This window comes from Poecilia mexicana, unplaced genomic scaffold (genome assembly GCF_051168715.1).
Source record: "Poecilia mexicana isolate PSO_F unplaced genomic scaffold, ASM5116871v1 scaffold_6, whole genome shotgun sequence".
Taxonomy (NCBI): Eukaryota; Metazoa; Chordata; class Actinopteri; order Cyprinodontiformes; family Poeciliidae; genus Poecilia; species Poecilia mexicana.
This window is the reverse complement of record NW_028263375.1, coordinates 28,771,147-28,793,316: the sequence shown is the minus strand read 5'-3', so window position 1 is coordinate 28,793,316 and position 22,170 is coordinate 28,771,147. Positions and strand designations below refer to the sequence as shown.

The 22,170-nt window shown below is 41.3% G+C and overlaps 1 protein-coding gene across 1 annotated transcript; it reads left to right on the top strand.

The window, feature by feature from the left end:
* Nucleotides 1-367: 367 nt before the first annotated feature.
* hsd17b12a (hydroxysteroid (17-beta) dehydrogenase 12a) lies at nt 368-22,148 on the top strand. The gene is made up of 11 exons (XM_014968785.2): nt 368-705; nt 10,945-10,991; nt 11,799-11,874; nt 13,978-14,085; nt 15,456-15,520; nt 15,683-15,727; nt 16,107-16,141; nt 17,022-17,103; nt 17,943-18,008; nt 18,933-19,082; nt 20,836-22,148. The coding sequence occupies exons 1-11, from the start codon at nt 528-530 to the stop codon at nt 20,974-20,976; spliced, it is 993 nt and encodes a 330-aa protein (XP_014824271.1). The 5' UTR covers nt 368-527; the 3' UTR covers nt 20,977-22,148.
* The last annotated feature ends 22 nt before the right edge of the window (nt 22,149-22,170 follow it).

Below are 22,170 nucleotides of genomic sequence, written 5' to 3'. Positions count from 1 at the left end.
TATATATATGGAAAGCGTGGGTTCGGAGGGTTTCATAATTCTCACTGAAACCGTCCAACCTGTTCGCGTCGTCAGCCAATCACCAGCTCGGAATGGGATGCTGCCGGAATGTTCCTCCAATCACAGCGCCGCTCCGGGTTACGAATCGAACCCACCCTCGTTTTTTTTGTTTTTTTTTCTCCCCCATACAGAAAAACCTAATGAATGAAGGAAAGCTCCGGGGATGATTGAGGTGGAGAATCAGCCAATGAGGTGAGGCGGTCTGGAAGAGGGACGCCTGCCGCAGCCGGTGAGGAGCGGAGGTGGGCGTGGCAACCTCAAATCAGGCTAGACAAGTGTTGGGGGAGGAGGGGGAGGAGGGAGAAGTGTGTGTGTGTATGTGTGTGTGATGCTACAACCTCCTTATAAAGGGACTCTCTCTCACGTTGTGGCTTGGAAATTAGAGCACATTGCCTAAAAATTGAGGTCTCCAGTATTACGCACACACTCACATACACACACGCCGGAGTCACCGAGAAGCCGCTGCCATGAACCGGGATAGCGTGGATGAGATGATGAGCCGGGCCGAGACGCCTCTCTTCTGGGTCGGCGCGTTCACCGTGGCCACACTGGCGCTGTGGCTGCTCTACAGGCTGCTCACCGGCTTTAGGATATGGATCCTGGGGAACGGGCAGCTTCTCACCCCGAAGTTGGGAAAATGGGCAGGTGAGTCGGATTCCAGCAATTATCACTTCTTCCTTCTCTCCACTTGCAGTTACATGGCGGACCCACGAAACCCCCCACCCCCATCCGCCCCACACCAAAAAAAAAAGTGGAAGGTACAAACTTCACTTTGCCCTCTGTGAAAAGCTGCATCCTCATGTCGGAGGGGTGAGAAGGGGAAGGTTATGTGAGGTTTGGGTGACTGACTTCAAGGATAGGGTTTGTGTTGCGTAACAGGCGCAGGTGAGCTGTTAATTGACTGACAGAATTTTGGGGCTTTATTTGCTCCACTTTGTTAAAAGAAACAAACATCTGGCTTCAACTGGCTCCCAATCAACCCACAAATGGAGCCGTGTGAAGGAGGAAAGTGGGTAATGGTGTGTCTGTGTGTTGGGAGGGGGGAGAACGGGTGCCCCATATTGGTGAGCCAAAATTGCGCAGGCTATGCGCACTTTTCAATGTGGGGGTCAGCTCTCAGCCTTTTTAAATGGACACTCAGCCACAGACTGCGATGCAGATTGAATAACTACAAGGCACAAATCCAGGTGCCTTGTAGTTAAAATCGCGAACCACGTTTGGAGAGTTTCCGACGCTTGTGATTGACACGTGTCACATTAAAGTTGTGACGGTCCATTGTTTTTTGTCGCGTGCGTCTTCAATCCCCCATCATCTTGGAGGCGGTTCACCCTTTAATGCTGTTTGGATGTCGCTGATTTAAGGTTTGAACTCCGTCTGGATTCTCTCGGTGGAGTTTCTGTTTTGTGGGGAGCAATGGTGTCGCCCGTCTTTGGGTTTGACCCACTTCTCCAGTCTCTGGTGAAGACTGCTACGCAATTTTTAATTTTATTTTAATCTTTTTTTGTTTTGTTTTCTTTCTTTCCCTCTCGCGTTTTGGTATTCTGGTTTCATCCAAGGAGAACCTGGTGATTTGGGATGACTGTCCATTCTGACGCAATTATTCTCCGAACTCCTCCAAAAATATTGTCTCTATGATTTTAATTGGTTCTATAAGAGGGGAGATAAATTCTTGGCCCTTCAGGAGTGACTAATGCAACCCCCACCTCCCTCTCCCACCCCTCTGGTGGCTCTGACGGAGTATGCGGAGGAATGCCGCTGCACTGATGAATCATGCTTGTTCATCGTCATCAATTGGGTCTTATAGATTCTGATCACCCCCCCCCCTCCTCCACCCGCTTCTCTTCTCCACCCAGAGAACGAAGCCATTTATATTCAGATATGGCACTAACTTCTTCCAAAAAAAGGTTTCTGTCCTGCGTAACAAGAAGTGACTCATTATGCGTATTAATTGTGATCCTCCTGCAGAGTTCTCCCCCCTCTTCTTCTTCTTTTATTATTTTTATTTTTTTTTTTTTTGTGAATCGAGCATGACTCAGGGGATTGGCCCCTTCAGCCGCAGTGGAGATTTACCTTCATCCTAACTTTTCCACACGTTGTTTTGCGTAACATGTGAAGTTTGCATGCCACTCCCTGAAACCAATGGCCGCCACCAGTCTGACGACTCTGACGTTCGTCGCCGATCACAACGGCTAAAAGGATGGCTCTCTTGGGGTGAACTGGTGTGTGTGTGTGTGCGCGCGTGTGTGTAAGCTGTGCGTCATGGATGAGCTGTTCTCGTCAGCAGGTTGGACCTGATGCGCCTGTGCAGCCAGTTCAGCCGGCGGTGGCGATTTTTGTATTTGTTTTTCCTAAACACAACTGGGGGGAGTGTGACTCGACAACTTGAAGTTTCAATCTGAGTCACTTTTATTGCTCTTTATACATATCGCATTGCCTCTAAAAAGTCTTAATTTGGGGGCCTACTTAAAGTAAATTCCTCATTGATCTGGTTACAAAATGATGAAACTGGAACAAAACCAGCAGTGCTTATTAAACTGTCGACTTTATCTTGGATCACACAGAAGGTGTGTGTGTGTGTGTGTGTGTGTGTGTGTGTGTGTGTGTGTGTGTGTGTGTGTGTGTGTGTGTGTGTGTGTGTGTGTGTGTCCTGTTGTGTAATGGCAGTGTCTTGTTGCCAGAGGCTACCCAAGAAATGATGAGGCCCTAAGCGGAGTGAGTTAGGGGGGCCAACTTCTTTATACTTTTTACCCCATTAATATTTTTCACAGATGCATATCAAACTTGAGGCCCGTTTGATATGCATTACCATTTATGTGGTCCTTCAAGAAAACAAATTGTGCTTAAATGTTTATCAGTCAAATCAGTTTTTATTTATATAATACCAAGTTGTGTCAATGTGAAAGAATGCTAAATAATTATTTTAATTCTTTGAATCCAGACAGCTGTATTTCAACAGTATAATGGCTGGTTTTATTAATGCACTCCGACGCCCAAAATGAGTTTGACCTGCCTGCTTTAAGGTACGACTCCGTCAACAACCTTCAAGGAATGGAGGGTCTTTTTAATCACTGTGGCCCAAATCACTGTCCAAATTTGTGCCCCAAAAACACAGTTTGTGCTAGAAGCAGTTTGTAGCCCAAAGTCTGTACAGCAAACGAGCAACTATGGTACCGACTCCTGCAGCCACGCGAGAAATCCTCCTGTACTTCGAGAACATTTGCTGATGAGGTTGTAAATTGTGATTAAAAATCAAGTATCAGCAACAAATTTTTTCATTTCTTCGAGGCGAAGGGGGGGGGGGGTTAGTTGCTTGTTTTCATTTCAAGCTGCAAAAAAAAAACCTGACTTGGCTGATTATCTGGTAGTTATGGTAACTGGCATTTCCTGGTTGGACAGGTTTGAGTCCAATGAGGAATGCTTTCTGAGAAAGGTGTTTTGTTTTTTCTTTTTTTAACAGATGGGTTTTTGTGTTTGAGAAACGGAGTGGTGAAATAACTCCGTAGCTGCTGTGCCGTCTGTGTGTTTGGATGAACCTCTGCAGCTCTTACACACAGCTCAGGGATTCCACAGGAGTTTCTATTCAGATGACTGGGACTCCTAGTGGCAGAATAGGAGCATTGTAGCATGAGTTAACAGTTTCCTCTCCTCTTATGTTAGCAGGACGGGCTGTAGCTTAAGCTTAACGCTCTCAATCCCCCCCCACCCCCTTTTTTTTCCACTTGATTACAAAAACAAAATAGACTGTATCTTCTTGATAAGGTTAAGCTGTTTATTTCAAAAATAAAAACGATACAAATGTAAATTATAGACAAAAACCACTACAATAATTATACAAATGAGGTCAAAAACCGCTTCAGTAACTCCTCCACTAACCAAAAACCTTATATGTAATTCAGTATTGAATTACATATTGAAATAAGTAATTTAATCTGCAAATTTACAAGAGGAACTTGATCTCTAATATTACATGAGTTTTTAACCTGTAATTTATCGTTGTATACTTTTTTGTACACTTTTTAAAAAATCATTGTAAACTTAAATCATAAGAAAGATGAACTGAATTTATTCTGAAGATCTGAAAAATTTAAACTGAATTTAGGCATCCACACAAGTATTCCCCCCCTTTTTTTTCTTTTTTTCCCCCAATGCTCAGGTCAGATTCACTTTGCAAAAATGAAAATGTTAGTGTAGAATTCTTAGCTATTAAAACGTTTTTGTTTTTTAATCATTTTTGCATCTTTCTAGTGCTGCACTCCTTGGGCTTTCCTCGCTTCCTCTCCCTCCCTCCCTCCCTCCTTCCCTCCTCCAGTGTCAGACTCCAGCTTGCCATATTATGTAATCGAGCAGTGGTGTCTGCGCCGCTGCCTGCTTGTAAAAGTTCATTACAGGGGAAATAAATTTAGACCGAGGGGAGCTTTTTATTTTTTTCTGTGTGTGAGGATGGGAGTCTGATGGGATGCTGCTCCGCTTCCACTCCTCCCTTCGGACATCAGTTTATTCAGAAAATGTCTCCATTATGTAAGGAGGATGCAGCCATTCATCAGCACAACACACGACTGACGAAGGCAATAACGGGAACATTATTGTTTCTAATGCCAGTTTGGAAATGACACCTCTGCGAACATGAACATATGTTTTTAACTGAAGGAAATATTTTATGAATTGGGTTTTCATGTGCACACATGTGAATGAAATTCATCCTCGTGCGCGTCTCAATGGATGCGGGGTCTCTCCTTTTATCCTTGTGAATGTGCTTCCCTCCCTCTCGTGCTCTGGATGTGTGGGCAGCGGGAGCGCGCACGGCTGTTCACGTGAACACGCTCCGTCGCACGTGTCGCCGGGATGGAAGGAACGCCGTAGAGGAAACTCGACTGTCGGTTCGAGTCCTCCTCTGACCTTTTGCACACATTCTCCGTCCTCAAGTGATCTCTCTGCATCACCGTCCCTTTTTTTAGCTCCATTTTTGCCCATCTGAAATCTTTGTTTTCCTGTTAGCAGCCTCTCACAACTCGTAATAATGAAAGTAGGTTTTTAGCATTTCTTTATACCACTCCAGTTTCAATCTTTTTAAAAAGATTGACTTTTCCACTTATAATGGTTGCTTTGACATTCCTGAATGCCAGCATCAATAGTGTGCCACTTAAAGCAATTCTTTACATGCTTAGGTTTTACTTTTTTTAAGTGGTTGTTTTTGAAATGAAACTATAGCTTGCTGTAGAGACGTACTATCGATATCATAAATACAGAGCCCATTTTGCCGATACTAATACTTTTTATTATTATTGAGTTTGACATATCATTAAACTTCTGATATTTAGCCATTTTTTTGTTTTAATTTTTTTTTTTAATTCAAATCCAGGACAGAATTTGAAAAAAGGTCTAAAAATACTTAAGCATATTAACATGACAAATGGTAATGATACAAAAAAGTACAAAATATTATCGTTTGAGAGTCAATTGAAAACGGTCTTTGAAGGGGAGTTGAGGGAAAAAAAATTATACTAAAATAAAATTTAAAAAGAATCTGAAACTGAGTATATGAAATTTTATAATTAAATTTTAATTTATGCTGCAAACAGAGTAGAGCTAGTCAATACTAAATATCGATACCAAGTCAATCTGATACCTATGGAGACTTGGTTTTAATATCTATCTTGAGTCGTCTGGCTCTATTCTTTGTTTGCAGCATAAATTTAACTTGGTCTGAAGGAAAACATCTGGACAATGGATGAGAAATGTTTGCATGTGTTGGAGAACTTTAGAAGAGAACCTGAAAACAATTTGTTCCTGTTGTTTTCAAGGTTTGTAAAAGTTGCTGAAACTCTGTAGAAACTTAATTAAAACATGTCCCCACTTCCCCTCTTGTGCTACTATTTCCTTACCATATTGATGTGTTTATCTCACCTCTCAAAAGATAAGTGCATCAGTGCAACCCCCTCGGTCATACAGTTTAAGTTTGAACCACCAGCATGACTTGACACTGCTTGTCTGAAGAAAATGTGGTCCGTTCAGTTTCAGATATCGTCTGGCAAAACGTCAGTTCTTCTAGGACATTCTCGTAGGAATGTTCTGTATGAAGTTATGCCGTTATCGCATTACATCACTTAGGCTGTGTCCAAATATTTGCAAAAACTCACTAGATAAACATGAAGGCTGTTGTTGGGTTCAAATAGCTGAACTTTCAACTAGGCTTTTAAATATTTCTGGCTGCAGGATTAAATTATTTTTTTCTCTCTCCTTATAATGGCTGTTGGGAGTCATATTTCACAATGAAGTTTTTAAAACAAAGAAAAATAAGTAGGCGGGGATAAATGGAGATGCTGCTTTAAGAAAAGAAGAAAAAAAAACCCTGAATTATTTATTGTTCTCTTCCCCCAAAAATAGATGCAGGTTTTATCTTGAACAGCTCTGAAGTACATGTTCTGTTATTTCCCTCCTTTCCCTCTCTTCACTTGGCCTGATCAAGATTTATTTTAGTCTTGGTTTGCATCACCCATGTGACTTCCCTCCTCCTCCTTCCCCTCATCTGTGTTTTGAATGTGAAAGGTGGGGAAGACGAGAAGAGGTGGGCGATATGGACTTAAAGTTTTATCAACTTATTTTGTGGCGCTATTGTTACAATAAGAACTGTTACTTTTGTGTTTCCGTTGACTGCGTGGCACAGCAATCATGGCTTCACAAACACAAATGTTGCTCTTGAGAAATATCCCCATTTGTCAAGAAGTGTGATTTGTACACAGGAACTAGATATTTTACCATATTTTTCAAATGTGTTGAAGCTCTCATTGAAGGAAAAATGGTAAAAGAACCTTGACGATACGTCAGTTTCGGGACTTCTTAAAACGTCATTAATTGGAATTTATCGTCACCGTGATGAATCAAAATTCTAAGTAATTTTTGACGATAAATAATACGATAAATGTCCACCCCTAAGGTTGTATTATATTATTATTATTTATGGGGATGGGTACCGACCGATTATGTAACGCTGAGCAACATGACTGCAGCCTATTTGCAGTCGGCTTCACTAACGCCAGTGTTGTCCCTGTCCTCTGTGCTTGCAGCGGTAATGCAGGGTTGGGTGGAAGTCTCTGGACCGAGCATCCTCCTCCTCCTTGGCGTGGCGGCCACGGTGACAGGTGTGATGAGGAGGTTGGGGGGGGGGGGGGTCTGATTCTGATTGGTATTCAGGTGTTGCGGCAAGCAGCTCCCAGACGAGCCAGCGCAGGCGCTGCTATTTTTACTCCCCTCGCTGCTTTTTTTAGACTCTCAGAACAGTGAGCAGGCTGCAGGCAGGGGCTGCTCCGCTGCGGAGGGAGGGGAGGGAGACGGAGAAGGCTGGCTAGGGGATGTCTACACCTCCTGAATGTGTTGAGCTGCGGTACAAACGCGCCCCCTTCAGGTCACGCCGGAACACTGCAACGTTTGGAGCTCTTCCTTCAGAAGGTGCTGGGTATGGGTGGCAGAACATGGACAGCGAGGCAACAGCCAGCCCCCCTCATTACACACACACACACACACACACACACACACACACACACACACACACACACACACACACACACACACACACACACACTGCTGTCGTCAGTGCTGCTGTCACTAAACATGCCGGCTTGCGTACACCGCCTTTGTTACGTTGGCGCTTCATGTCACTGATGTCATGCGATGGTCACGTGAGGTTTGGGAGGAGGGAGAGGGGGGATATTAACTCCCACTGGGATGAAAAAAAGGCATAATGAGCTTGTGATATTATTTATTTTATCTCTACAACTATGAATTTCTTAGGACATGAATGCAGCAGAGTCAAACTCGGCTGCTGGGCAAAATTTATTGAGAAAATGGTTCCATTATATAATGGAAGTGAGGCTCGCCATTCAGAAACTGGTTGCGTGAATAAAAATAAGAGGCATGTATGTATCGTTGCCTGACTTGTCCGGGCAAATCGCCTCCGCATCGCCTTCGCTGTAATTCCCTCCTGCTAGTAAAGCAGCTAATTATCTGTAATCTGGGTTTAAAAGATGACAAATCAAGATGTTTATCTGAAATCTGGGGATGTGCATTTGACACGGTGCAGATTTTCAATGTACCGCGACTGTCCGTCTGTTAGATAAAAACCCATATCAGTGTTGTCCTGCTTTTAACCCTTTAAAAAATGTTTGGGAAATATTTACTTCATGCAGATGACATCTAATTTACATGTAACGAGAAAAGAAAACAAACAGTTACACAGTGCAGGTTCTTTATTAGAAGCGCAAACTTGGAAAATTACAAACCGCATTCCTAAAATGCACGACGTGTCTGACAGGAACGTCAATCTGAAACGAACCGGTCAGCAGGACTGGTTTGAGGTCGGAGAGCATTCCTGCATTACTGTTTATCTACGTGTGTGTGTGTCGTGGTTCAAGCTGTTTTTGCTGTACGTGCATTTTGGTGCATTCTTGCTCTCCATTCCCAAAATGGGGTAAACGAGTTTCTGATGCATTGAGACTTTATTTAAAAATGTGAATTTCTTTTACTTGTCTCCTTGAAGGAGTTTCTTGCCGTTTGTCAGCAGGTCTTCCTCCAGTTGGACAGATTCTCTTTCCTATAAAAGTATCTCCAGCGCTTTTTTGGGGGAGGGGGGAATGCCGCAAACCCCCAGTTCCCTTCATGTCGGCAGGGGTACCACCCTCTTCCTCCTCAGCCATTTTTCTTTGCAGCATCTGTAGCCTCCTCCCTGCCTCCTTCGCCACCCCCCACCCCCCTTCACCTGCAGCTGCAGCCTCAACCAGATTTGGTTCAACCCGTGCCCATTGAGGCTTTTCTGCCTGGGAGCGTTTCATTCTTAACATTGCGGGGTAGAAGAGGAGGGGGAGGGGGTGGAGGTTTAAAAATAACCAGGGATTCTTGCTCTCTCTTTCCAGCTCCTCTCATTCACTCTCTTCTCCCTCTCTTCTTCTTCTTCTTCTTCTTCTCCTCCGCTCTGATCTCCATTCTGTAGATCTCCTCCACTCTTTTGTTCTCTTGCTTTGCTCCAGTTCTATTTTTAGCCACCCCTAGGATCCCTCCCTACCCCCACTTCACCCTCCTTCCTCCCTCTCCATGTTCGTCATCACTCCCCTCCCCTCCTCTCTGCATCTCCCCCCACCCTGTCATCTTCCTTTTTTTTAGCCCTTTGCAAGAGAATGTCCTCTACCTGCATAAATTTTTCATCAACCTTTTTATATATACATGTACAGAGATGCTTTTACAACATATCGTGTGTATGCTTTTGTACTCTTGTAAGCAGCACTAAACTCCTTGACTGCGCTCTCTGATCAATCAGTTTGGTTGGGGTTGATGGGCAGCACAAGTTTAAAAAAAATAGCTTCTTTTTTTTTTTCTTTCCTTGACAAGGTGAAGCTCTTGCTGCCTCCGACTCCTCAGCCCTTCCTGCTGTCGTCTTCTACGAGAATTGGCTGCTTTCACCAAATCCTTTCTTCTCCACACTTGACTTGCCGCCGGTACCTCCTGTCCTCCGCTCGTTTTCTGAACTAGGGAGCATCGACGAGTACGTCACAAAAAGCAAAGCGTCTGGGGTTAATTTGAATTTTTAAAAAAAATTACTTTATTGATGCCAAAGACGAGCTAAATGTTGTACTTCATGTTAATTCAAGGTTCTTCTGAGCTGTTGAAGGCTGTGGACAGGAAGGATTCTTCGCCCTCTGATCTTGACTTTGAGCTGATTCGATATGCTCCTCAGTAACTCCATGTCTCACTCCCTAAATGCTCTATTTTTGTGTCGGTCTCTTTAAATCACTGTTGTGATGGTGATCGTTCACACGCTCAGTTATGGTATAGATGTCGTCTTCGTGAGGCTGGCAAAGAGCAATCCGATCTGTAACTTCAAACCAACCCTCTAGGCCAGGGCTTCTCTTAGTTTCTCACCGTCTCCATCCTTTTTGCTCAGATCGTCTCTGAGGTTTTATTCCATGGTTGTCATCTGATTTTTTTAAATTATTTTTTTAATGTAAGATGTTCTCATTTATTTTTATATAACCACCACCCCTCTCTATATTGCATGTCGGCTCTAAATATGCTGTTGTACGGCCTCTGTCTTCCTGAGCAGCAGCAGATTTTTTTAAATGTTTTTTTTTTTTAACCTAATTCTTGAAGTCAGCAATATGTTTACAATTTAAAAAGCAGAAATATTATCTGATTACATGCTGTCTTGTTTTTCTTATTTATTTGAAGAAAGTATGAACCAACTGAGAAGAGAATTGGGGGAAGGAATGGCAAGAAAAAAAATATCTGTGCGTACCAGTGTATAAATCTGTTTTATTCAGGACATGACGGGAGTGTAAGTGAGGGAAAAACAAACCTGACACACACAAAAAAGCTCAAATTGGCTCATTTAATGAAACACCTCTGTAAAATCTGGACACACTGGGTCCAGATCTGGGTTAGAGACTTTACATATCTAACCCATTTTCCCCGGCAGATGAATGTTATTGCAGGGTGTGTTCAACTGAATTTGCGTCGACTGTCTTTGTGCACAGTAAGATTTTCTGGCTTGACTCCATATCGGGGCGTTGACTGATGCAAGTGGCCAAACCTGCTGCTGCTGCTGCTGCTGGGTCGTAACTTTTTTTTTGAACAAAGATCTGATTTGTGACTGCCTCACCGAGAGGAAATTCAGTCATTAGGGATCATTGTTTAGTTTTTTTCCCCCTGCACTGAAGCGTGACCGAGTCATTGTAACAGTTGGATTATATTTGTCACACTTGGAAGTTGTGATTTCAGTTGAAATATTTTAAGTCCCAACTTTGAGACTCTTAATATTAACTTTGTTATTCGTACTGTGAGCTTGTCAACATTGACCTCCACTGACCTCTCACTTCTTTCCCTCTCGTTTCTCCCCAGTTGTGACGGGAGCAACGGACGGCATCGGGAAATCCTACGCGGAGGAGGTGAGGCTGCCTGCTACTTGTTTTTTTTTTTTTTTTTTTCTTCTTTCTTTCTTTCTTGGAAAATCTGACTCATGCTGTTCACTCATAGGTCACAGTAGGGAGAGTGTGTGCAGGCGTATCTAGGTGCACACAGACTTGTTGCACAAAAATATGATGATAACAATATTAATAATAATAATAATAAATCCTACATCCAAAAGCTGCACCAATTTGATCTTTTTCTAGCTAATGCTGGTTTTTGTGGTTTAGGACTGACCGGTTGTTTCTGATATTTTTAATTCTAAGGACGATGCTATGATGTATGCAGGAAGAAAATATGTGGCAGGTTTCTTGATTAATTTAGCTTCATTACATACAATAAAAATAATTAAAAAAAACATTTGGAGCTATCGCCACAGATGCATCCAAGCGTATGTCCCTTACCTTTATTTGATTTAATAGATGGCTTTACTGGCAAATCCAAAGTGCAGGACTTATTGACTTTGATAAAAGTCTAAGTTTTGGGCGTTTCGATCAGAGCCAGTCAAGTCTAATATGATTTTGATAAAAAAAAAAATTATTAGTGCACCTTTGGCTGTTTGCACCTCAGATGAGTTTTGCACTTTTTTTTTACATTTTTTTTATAGCATTCATGTATAAAAAGGCAGCTGCTCACCTCTTTAACCTTTCAGCTATTCTACAATAAAAGCATGTTGATCATTTGACCTCCTCTGTACTCACCATCAGTAATAAAACTACCTGTTCTTCATCATCATGATGATCAGGCTGTGTGACATGATTCAGGTTTCTCTCCTCTCTGATTTGCAGTTGGCTCGTCGAGGGTTTGCCATGATGTTGATCAGTCGCTCCCAGGAGAAGCTGGATGACGTCGCCAGGTCACTTGGTGAGCTTTGGCCTGAATGAAGCTGATTGTTTGGCTGCTGGTTTCTGTTTGGGCCTGGGAGCTGGACATGTGAGCGAAGGGAGCAAGGCGAGGCGTTAGACGCCCGCACTGCTTCCCCAGTTCGTTTGATGTTGAAAATAGATTTCTAACATTTGTTCTGTTAAAAAATTTAAATGTATTTTTAACAGAATAGATTATTAGGTTCCAAACAGAGAGGGTTGAGATTGCTCAGAATGTTCTGGCTGATTTCAATCTTTTTTAAGCTACTTGCTTAACTATTTTAGAGATTTATTCATGGAATGGAAATTAAATGTTGTTGCAACTCCGATAATCCAAGTATCTTTAGGGAGCCGTTGTGGATGGTGACGAAGTGGGCTCACCTGTATAGACAGTCTGGTTGGTTTGGGGAGATGTGAACGTGTCATTAAACTCTGATGCAGACCTAAAGAACAAACCTATAAACCTTGGTCTCAGTACGGTTGAAGTGAACTCTGGTGCGGTTTGAATGCATATGTGAACTCCAAGCGGACCAGAGACCGCAGCGCAGGGCATTCTGGGTAAATGCAACCAAAGCAAACACACGAGTCTCGCTCTGGTGGTCTTTCACCAGAGACGAGAGAAATCCCACAACCGCTAAAATCTGACACAACTCCTTTTTGCGAAGAAGTTGCGTTCAGCGTCTTCTTCAGAGTTTTGTTTTTGTGTGTCATTTCCCTGAGTAGCTTTTGGTGCAGCGCCGCCACAGGTGAGGGAGAGAACAGTGTGCCCTGCCAAATTAACCAAAACCTTTGAACGGTGTGAAAGCAAGCTGCAAATGTTAGACTTTTGATCCCAGATCGAACCAACGCTACCAGACTATCGGGTGTGAAGACGCCCTTATTCCTCTGAACACCCAAATGATGCTGAAAACGGTTCTGGGCCTCCACAAGTCACAGGAAGATTATCTAGCAACCGTTAGCCTGGTACTGATGGGAAGGGGAAGGAAGCTATAGTTTTTTTTTTTAAGAGTACCTCGCCTTTCATGCAATTAAATTACACAAGTTCTTTGCATTGCACAACTCGAGTGATGCAATGCAACCTGCTGTTTTACTTCCTCTTTGTTCAGAGGGAAGAAGGGATTAATATCCGCCCTGCTTCGAGAAACTGCACCAACTTGTTTCTGTGTTCACATTTCCTCCTGCCTGCGGTGGAGATCCGTCCACCTCTCTGCTCTCTGTCCAGATTTCGGCTGCATGACGAGCGTGCCCCGTTCCTCCGTAAACGTTGCCCTCTCCCGGAGACTCGCCGTCTCATTCCCATCTGTTTCTGACAGTTTCCCACAGCGCGGTTTCCCCCTGTCGTGCCTCCAGTCGACAGAGGGGGCTGATGGGTAGTCACGAGCGAGGAGCGGCGTGCCAATCTCTGGCACGCCTCCCTCACGATTAGCCTGACAAACCCAACCTGCCCTACGTGTAACCTGGCAACCCTCCTTATCCCACCTGTGATTTAGTTTTTTTTACTGCCATGTTCCACTCAGACTTATTTCAATCTGTTTGTTTTTGTCCCTGAACTTTGTCTTCAACATGCAACATTACTACTTTTGTCAAAGTGTTTCAGACTTTATACATTGCAGTCCATCCTTTAGTTGTTGTTTGTAGTTGAAATCTCTCCCACTTTTTATCCTTTCTTTTGTTAAATTAAATTTTTTTTTTTTTTTTTCTGGGCCCAGATCTGTAGAGCGTAAGCCGACTCAGTTGACTGAGTTCATGTTTCAGGTTCATCCCAGCAGTTCTTCCTCTGCTAAACAAGTATTTGGACAATGGGTTGTAATTGCAGCAGAAACGTCAAACATGAAGCAGAGGGGGTCGAAGAAGACCACCACTCTAGTTTGTTGGTGCACAGCGCCCTCTTCAGTTCATGTCCAACACCGACTGGGAACAAATTTTACAACAGGAACATCCAGTTGGGTCTAATTTAGGAAATTTGGGAATTGATAGTGAAAGACCTTTTAAACATGCACTGTTTTAACCGTCCTTTTTTTTTTCCTCTTGAGAACAAAGACTTTCTCACCTTTCTGTGTAATTGTTACCGAGAAATGAATGAAGTCTTGTTTTCCTCTTACAGAGGAGCAGTTTAAGGTGGAGACCAGGACGATCGCTGTCGACTTTGGCAAGCTGGATATTTACTCCAAAATTGAGGAAGGACTGGCTGATCTGGAGATTGGTGTTCTTGGTAAGAGCGGACTTGTTCTTTTTTTTTTTTGTTTCCTCATTTATTTCTCCGTGTCAGTTTACTCTGTGTCGTATCGGTCGATATTTATCCTGCTTTGTGTGACTTTCCTTAGCTCTCCTTTTTAATTACTATTTTTTATATAAGTGATTATACCCTGGATCCTAAATGGATGATTTTGAAAATCTGTTTTTAATATTGCATAATGGTCAAACTTTCATTCACAGCTTCAGAGGTGAAATCCAGAAAAATCTGAACTTTTAATGTTTTCCCTTCAAGTCCATCAAAACAAACTCCCTCTATTAATGCACCAACCATGTTATTTGATCTGTGTTTTCTGTTTTTATACAAATCCGATGAAGGTTGAGGATCCATTCTTTGATGCATAAATGGGAGAAAATCCCTCAAGTCCTTTTGTTTGTTTGTTTTTTTTTAAACAATTTCAAATCCAGAAGCAAATCCTCTTCTTTTAGCCTGCATGTTATGATTCTTTAGAAATATTCTTTTTAATCCAAAGTCTCTAAGCTGATGTAACAAAAACTCAAAATCGAGACGATTGAATCTGGAAAAGTGTCAAATCTTGTCATTATAACTTGCAGGAATCCCAGAGATGCCAAAGATTAAAACGTCTCCTGTAAAACCAAAAAATACAATTCAAAAAGTTGACAATGTCTTGCTATGTCTTCTTTTAGACATAGCACATTAAATCTTCATAAAATGTTGAAGACTGACATGTTCCACAGAGAGAAGCTTAGCTTTGCTATTGTAAACTTTGGGCTTTATGCTGTTGCTGAATGAGAGGCTGGAATTGTCTTGAAATTGAGGAACATCTTATAGTTTGACTTTGGATCGGTTCATTTGTGTCTTGGCACCATGTTTTCTTCCATCCATCCCTTTCAATCGGGTATTATGACCGTTTGGCATAAAATCTCCCACCTACTTTTTTGCATGTTTTTTTTTTTTTTTTTTTTTTTTAGGGGAAGAAAAAAACCTGCTCTACCTCTTGAAATCATTCAGAAACATTTCAACAAACCTTTTATTTTTCCGTCGTTTCTTCAACGTCCCCGGGGTCAGCAGTGTGTGTGTGTTTGTGTGTGTGCCAAGCGGTGACGTTGGCCGTACATCTACAGAGTTCACGCTGTACTTTTCAGCTGAACATTTAAGGAACTCTTTGTTCTTTTTATGATACCAGTTGTGCTCCACTGGTTGCAAGGTGTGGCTGTGTCTGCCGTTTTGTGAATCCCTTCCCTGTGCTTGCTGGCTTTTGCTGCCACCTTATGGTTGATGAAGATGTTTTTTTTTTTTTTGTAAAACTCTGAAGCTCTTATATGTTTTATGAACACATAAAAACATATTTTTCTTTCTATCAACAGTTAATAATGTAGGTGTTTCCTACCCGTACCCTGAGTATTACCTCCACATTCCTGACCTGGAAAATGTGAGTAAATCTGGTTTACTGATTGGGGGGAAATCTCCTGAAATCAAGTCTCTTTTTTTTTTTTTCTTTTTTTTTTTCTTTTCTTTTCTTTTTAAACAAATGCCTCTTGAATAATTTTTTTTATTGAACTCCTAACTTGAACGTACTTTCCCTGTGTTTCAGTTCATCACAAACACCATCAACGTCAACATGACCTCGGTGTGCCAGGTGAGGATTCTGCTCTGTTTTTCCTAAAAACTGTAAATTGTCCATCAGTGCCGCGACCCAAAGCCAGCCTGTTGCTTTTACCTTCCATACTTTCCTTTATTTCCTCTACTTTCCCCCCCTCCTCCTCTTCTTGCTCTTCCCACCCTGGTACCTGCAGTGTCTCGGTTGTTCCCAAAGCAACGGTGGACTACACCAACGCTGTCTGTGCTCGCCACCCACGCAACGCTTTCTCTCTGCTGCTTTTTTTTTTTTCTGTCCATCTCTCACCCTGCTACTTTTAGTCATTTTTTTCTTTTCTTGTCATCTTTCTTCTCCTGCTATTGTTTGCAGTTATTAATACCGACTGAACTCATTGTGTTTTGTTTTTGTTGTTTTGTAGATGACTCGCCTGGTGCTGCCCAAAATGGTAGCGAGGTGAGTTGTTGGGGCTTCCATGTTTTGCGACATGACTGCAGTCAAACAGCAGAGTGATGGAGTGAGGCACACACACCTCAACTAGGATCTCCACAAACAATTATCATTTTTTGAGAGGAATGCTGTTTTCTTTATATATATATATTTATATATAAACCAGATAGTTTTCATTCGGAAGTGGGAGGAGAAATTAGTTTTGTTTCTTCTTCTTCTTTTTTCCCCATCACTGCATCTCTTTCCTTCTCCTCCTTTGTTCGCAATGCTGACAAGCTTTCAATTCACACAAAGTGCTCTTCCCACCCGATTGGCTGCTCCGTTCCCATGTGATTCCCGCCGGCCAATGGAAACGGAGGCACATTTGGTGCCGTGTGAGGCTGTAGCGTCTTCACTACATCACTGCAGCAACAGGCTGCCATGGCAACGCACACAGGACACTACCATGCCCTGACTGTGTGTGTGTGTGTGTGTGTGTGTGTGTGTGTGTGTGTGTGTGTGTGTGTGTGTGTGTGTGTGTGTGTGTGTGTGTGTGTGTGTGTGTGCATGCAGGATTAACTTTCTATGGAATTTGCCATAATTGTCTAAATGTATTAATAAAGAAGTTTGCTTCTGAGGAAGAAATGTGACGTACAGAACGATTTTTGTTTTTATCTTTGCTCTGGATTCCTACAGTCTGGAAAATATCTAGAATTTAGGTGTAATTATTATTATTTTTTTTATTTAAATCTAGAGAAACATCGACAAAGAAATGGTGGGGAAATATTTGCATTTCCAGACTTTATTCTCCTCTCCATCTTCGAAAAGTTCTGCTCATTCTGAGTATTTAGATTTTTTTGTTCTGCTCTTCCTGAATTTACTGACTGAACTTTTGTTGCTCTCTCAGATCCAAAGGTGTCATCCTGAACATCTCCTCTGCCAGCGGCATGTATCCTGTCCCTCTGCTCACAGTCTACTCTGCAACCAAGGTATGCGCTTTATCCGTTTTTGTTGTTTCAAATCCTGTGGTAAGGATTTGAAATCATTAAAATCACACAATGCAGCAGCAACATTACGTCACATTAAAACAATAACATAATGTCCAGACTTCATGTGCATTCATTTAGTGGAGCGAAAATATCACAAGTCGGATGATCAATAACCGGATGTTGCCACAAACCACGACAGGAAGTAGTTTGGGGATCATGTTGGGTTTTTAGTGACTTATCACATGAATAAACTTATTAAAGTGTGATTTTAACTGCCTTTCTTATTTAATAGACATGGTGCAATTGCTTTTTTTTTTTTTTTTTTTTTTTTTCTCGACATTAGTGGAATGGCTTATTGATATCCCTTTAGCAGTTAAGTCTGATCAGCCTGAACTTATTCAGTGAGATTCTTTGGTTAAAAAACATTTATTTTAGGACTTTTTGCACATTTTTCCACCATGGATACCAACAGATTCTGTGTAAATATTGGTACGTCACTTAAAACAGTAACTGCTTCTTCAAACTGATGTAGAGTCTTTGTTGCAGTGAAACATGTTGCAACTAACTTTAGGTTAAATTCTCCAGATAAAAACAATATCTGACTTAAAAAACAACCATAAAGAATGACTTTTTTTGCCTAACCCTTGATAAAAGTTAACTTAAAACTACACTAAATTACAGACATAAAAACAGGCGAGGTCAAACTGACCACTCGGCACCATTCATGATGTCTCGCAGGTGTTTTTAGTGCCGGACGTTCAAATTGGCCCCTTCTTCTTCTTCTGTGACTTTTTACTGCTGATGAAAAGCTTGACTGTATTTTACACCTCTGTTCGCAGGCGTTTGTGGACTTCTTTTCCCGCGGCCTTCATGAGGAGTACAGACGGCAGGGCATCATCATTCAGGTTGGTTTGGGCCTCGTCTGCTGAGGCCGAGTCGCTACTTCATCTTTTTTTTATGAGTACGCCATGCCCAGGGAGTTCTGATGTAAAATCTTGATGTATGGAGCTCAGGAACCAGTAGACATTACAACAGTAAAGAATTTTGAATCCTTCTTGGATTTTGATCCACAACTTTTTTATTTTTTAAACCCCTTATGTGATAAGATTGAAGGAGACTTGAAACATACAGCTTTTTAAATTCCTGCCTCTTAAATGAAGTGTAGCTATTTTTTTGTTTGACTAAAAATGATACTAAATGTCGTCATTTTTGCTGGACAATAAATGGTCCCTCAAGTTATTGCAACAAACTTTTTTCTGATCACCATTTTCAGGTAATGATAATAATAATGCAAGAACAATTTCTCAAAGATCAATAAATTTAAATTCTTTTGTACATTTAACTCTGAAACTGGAAGACATTTTAGCTATAAAAAACAAGTAAAGAAAACAAACGATAAATAAAATGAATCTGTGAACAAAATTGTCCCTAAAAAAAATAATCTGTTTGTGACCAAATCACCAGACTGAAAACTTTTGTCATCCTGTGTTCAGTAGAAAGAGATGGAGAGAAAAGAGCAATGATAAATCATGCAAATGGAAATTATTGGGGTACTTTTTAATTTATCATGCGATTGATTTATTGTGACAGGCCTAAATTTGGCTCTGGGGAACCGAGAGCCAAATTTAGCTTAAAACATTGTTGGTGATGGAAACATGCTTCACATAAGACGGGGCTTTTCTGTTCAACACTGCGGTGCACTTATGCCACCTTGTGGCCAAAGTGTTCATAAGTGTGAGAGAGATTTGAAGTTGAACTGCATTTTCTCTGTACTGTACCACTACTTGTCATATAGTAAAATTCTGTCTTTTCTCTTTTTATTTTTTTAGAGTGTGCTTCCCTTTTTTGTGGCAACCAAAATGACCCGCATCAGGAAGCCCACCCTGGATAAGCCGACCCCGGAGCGCTACGTAGCAGCTGAGCTCAACACTGTGGGTCTGCAGAACCAGACCAACGGCTACTTCCCCCACGCCGTCATGGTATGGAAAACAAAAATATATATATACAGTTATCGAAAGAGAATACCTAAGTTAAAATTTCTGTTATTCAGGTTAAAGTTTGAAAATACTTTTACTTTTTGGTGCACAGTTTTCCTCTACTTGGTTTTTGGCATTTAAGTTTTGGACCTTTTGAGGATGAATTAAAAATATTTGCCCAGGATGAACACAAGCCACTAAAATGATTTTTAAAAAATCTAAATTCAAGTGTAAAAGTTCAAATTTCTTCATGTTCAAGGTTTGTTTAAAAGTCCTTTATATTTGGGAAACTTTTTGTTGCTATCAACAAGCTTCTGACTCAGTCATAGCTGGACATTTGACCATGATGTTTATCAAAAATGGTGGTTTAAGTTGGTTTCCTCACCAACAGCCCTTGTATTTAGCAGAGTTTATTAATTTCCTTTGATGTTGAGGTGGGGGCTTGTCTGGGATCCTAATATTGGCCGGATTTATCCATTACAAAATAAGTTTGGGTGTGGCTTTTGAAATCCTTTTCTTGTAGACGTGGTTGAAGGTGAAGCTGAAAAATTTGAAGATGGTTGTTTTCTTTGTGTATCGGCAAAGTGCGTTTGGATTTATAGTTTCAACTCATGCACTGTGGTGCTTCCTGCACAAATTGTACAATTACTTTGCTTTTGAGTCTGACGGTTTGAGTGAAATGTTTCAGTTTTGGACACAGATGGGTGTTCCAACAGCACATTGAAAGAAATCAAAACGGTCTATCAAGCTTCTGGAATGATCCAGATTTTACCCCTATTGAAATGTCTGTCATAATTAAAGGTACAACTTGTGCAACAAAACCAGTCAAATTAAATTAACCACCAACTTTGTCAGAATCTTGATGCACTTTTAAGAGGACTGTCAAAGTTAATGCATACAGTTGATCTGGACATTTTAATGCGTTATTACATAACTCAAATTAATGGAACTACCTATTTTGGCCATAGTTCACTGCAGCGTATTATAGGCTCAACACATGGGGTGCAACAAACGGCGAAAGTCGAAAGATTTGTGCAGCAACAAAAGTTAAACATTTTTTGTTGCCAACGCACGTTTGCACATCTACATGTACAAGCCTGAAATTTCACATGCGCAAATTACATTTGGCTGGATGAGGACGAGCGACTGTTGCCTCATCACAGAGGTTCCCATGGAGAAGCACGTTTCTATGTCAACACTTAAAACAAAATGACTTCCTGGAGACAAAGACCTGGAAAACTGAGAATCTTCAGACATGCTTAGATTGAGAAAATAAAGATTTTCTTAAACATTTTTGTGGAAAACAGTGCATACAGTGGTGGCTTTGATATGAGCTGTATGGGCACTTGCTCAGGGCGGCATCATAAAGGAGTGGGGCACCCAAGAACTAGAAAATGAAATCTTGTCAGTTGTCCTGTGAATAAGTTTGCTACTAATAGCATGCATATGTGGTGGAGTAAGTTTCCCTTAGTTGTTGAGTCCTGGGAGACTACGTCATCTGCTTTCTGGTACAAAAAAAAAAAACACCAGATAATTACTTGCATTTAATTAGTTGGAAAGTGTCAGAAGGAGGGGGTTGCTCAGGGCACCATTCCTGCAAGAACCATAACTCCATATGCATTTATATTTCAAGCGTCCATTGTTGAGTGTAGTAATAAATCACAAAGCTAGAGTGTGATTAATCTGATTTAATTTTTTTAATCTATATGAAACCAACTCCAAAGGTTAATGTTGCACGTTTGTCTCCTGCTTGCAGGGTTGGGTGACCACCCGGCTGGTGCCGAGCAGCATCGTAATCTTCCTGGGGGCCAGAATGAACCGCCTCCAGCGCACAGGATACCTGCACAGGAGGAGGCTGAGGGAGCAAAGGAACGGAGCCAGTCTGAAAACTGAATAACGGCGAGGCCGCAGGCGACGCAGGCAGCAGCTCCCTTTTCGACCGAGACTGTGCCTAAGGAAGTACGTCGGTGTGCTTCCATCCTCCGGAGCTGCCTTGAAATGTAACCCGTTTTATGCCTTGAGTAAATGTGCACAGCAGACTTAAATCTGCGATAATCTGCCTCTGATGTCTGTCTGGGTAGATGTGGCCAAAGAATTCAGGAAGTTGTGTGGTATAAAGCGCTAGTTTGTTTTTTCTTTTTTTTTTTTTTTTTTTTCCATCGACACCAACGGTGGAAATAATAAAACAAATTGAAAACCAAACCCTCCTGTAGTAGGCAGTGAAAAATGGTGATGGGCATATTTTTTATATATAATTATTTATTGTATATTTGTAAGATGCACAATGTAAAACACAAAATCTGCAGCACCAGCATTGAACCTAGTTCTCTTTACCAATGTGAGATATTTAAAAAAAAAAAAGGCAGTTTATGCTTTTATTATTCCTGTTTATTTGTCTTACTTGACTTACATTCCTCTTTTTTTGTTTGCTGATCTTGTGTCTTGCAGATTATTTAAAGTGTCACTGTGGTGGGTTGTTTGTATTGACATGTCGCCTCTTCCGTGCTAGTCTATTCAAATTCTTAGTTTCTTTTCTTGTAATATTGCTAGAAACGGTTGGATTCAATGACGGGGTGGTTGTTTTGATTTATCATGGCAGGATCTTAAATGGGAAGAGTGAACCATTATTATTATTATTATTATTTTCCAATCACTTGACTGTTATTTTTGGTAGTTTTCCTTAATGTATCTGAATGGCTCCAATATTGACAGATCCCTCTGTTAAATGCTGAGCGAATATTTCATTGGAGTTTTTTAATATCAAACTAGGGTTGTCGCATCATCAGCTTTTCATCTGCGTTTTTTATGGGTGATTAGTTCAGATGCCACCAAGTGTTAAATTTTCAAAATCGAACAATGCAAGTGTTTTTGTTTTTTATATACATATATACTTTATGCCTGCTCCAATACCCCATATGATGTGGTCTGACCTGGACCTCTTGTGGTTTTCTTGTGAATTTTTTTTTTTCTAGTCTTTTATATGCCTTACAAATTGAGCTCCAAATGTAAAATGCATTAATTCTGCTTATCTTTTCTACTGTTTGTTAATAAAAAGCTTTGGCAGAACAAGCTCTGTTTTGTGTGTATGAGC

Excerpts from the sequence above, each read along its gene's own strand:
- hsd17b12a (XM_014968785.2), top strand. The coding sequence starts at position 528 with ATGAACCGGGATAGCGTGGATGAGATGATGAGCCGGGCCGAGACGCCT. Across the intron at positions 706-10,944 it reads GAAGTTGGGAAAATGGGCAG|TTGTGACGGGAGCAACGGAC; the intron begins GTGAGTCGGATT and ends GTTTCTCCCCAG. Across the intron at positions 15,728-16,106 it reads ACATGACCTCGGTGTGCCAG|ATGACTCGCCTGGTGCTGCC; the intron begins GTGAGGATTCTG and ends GTTGTTTTGTAG.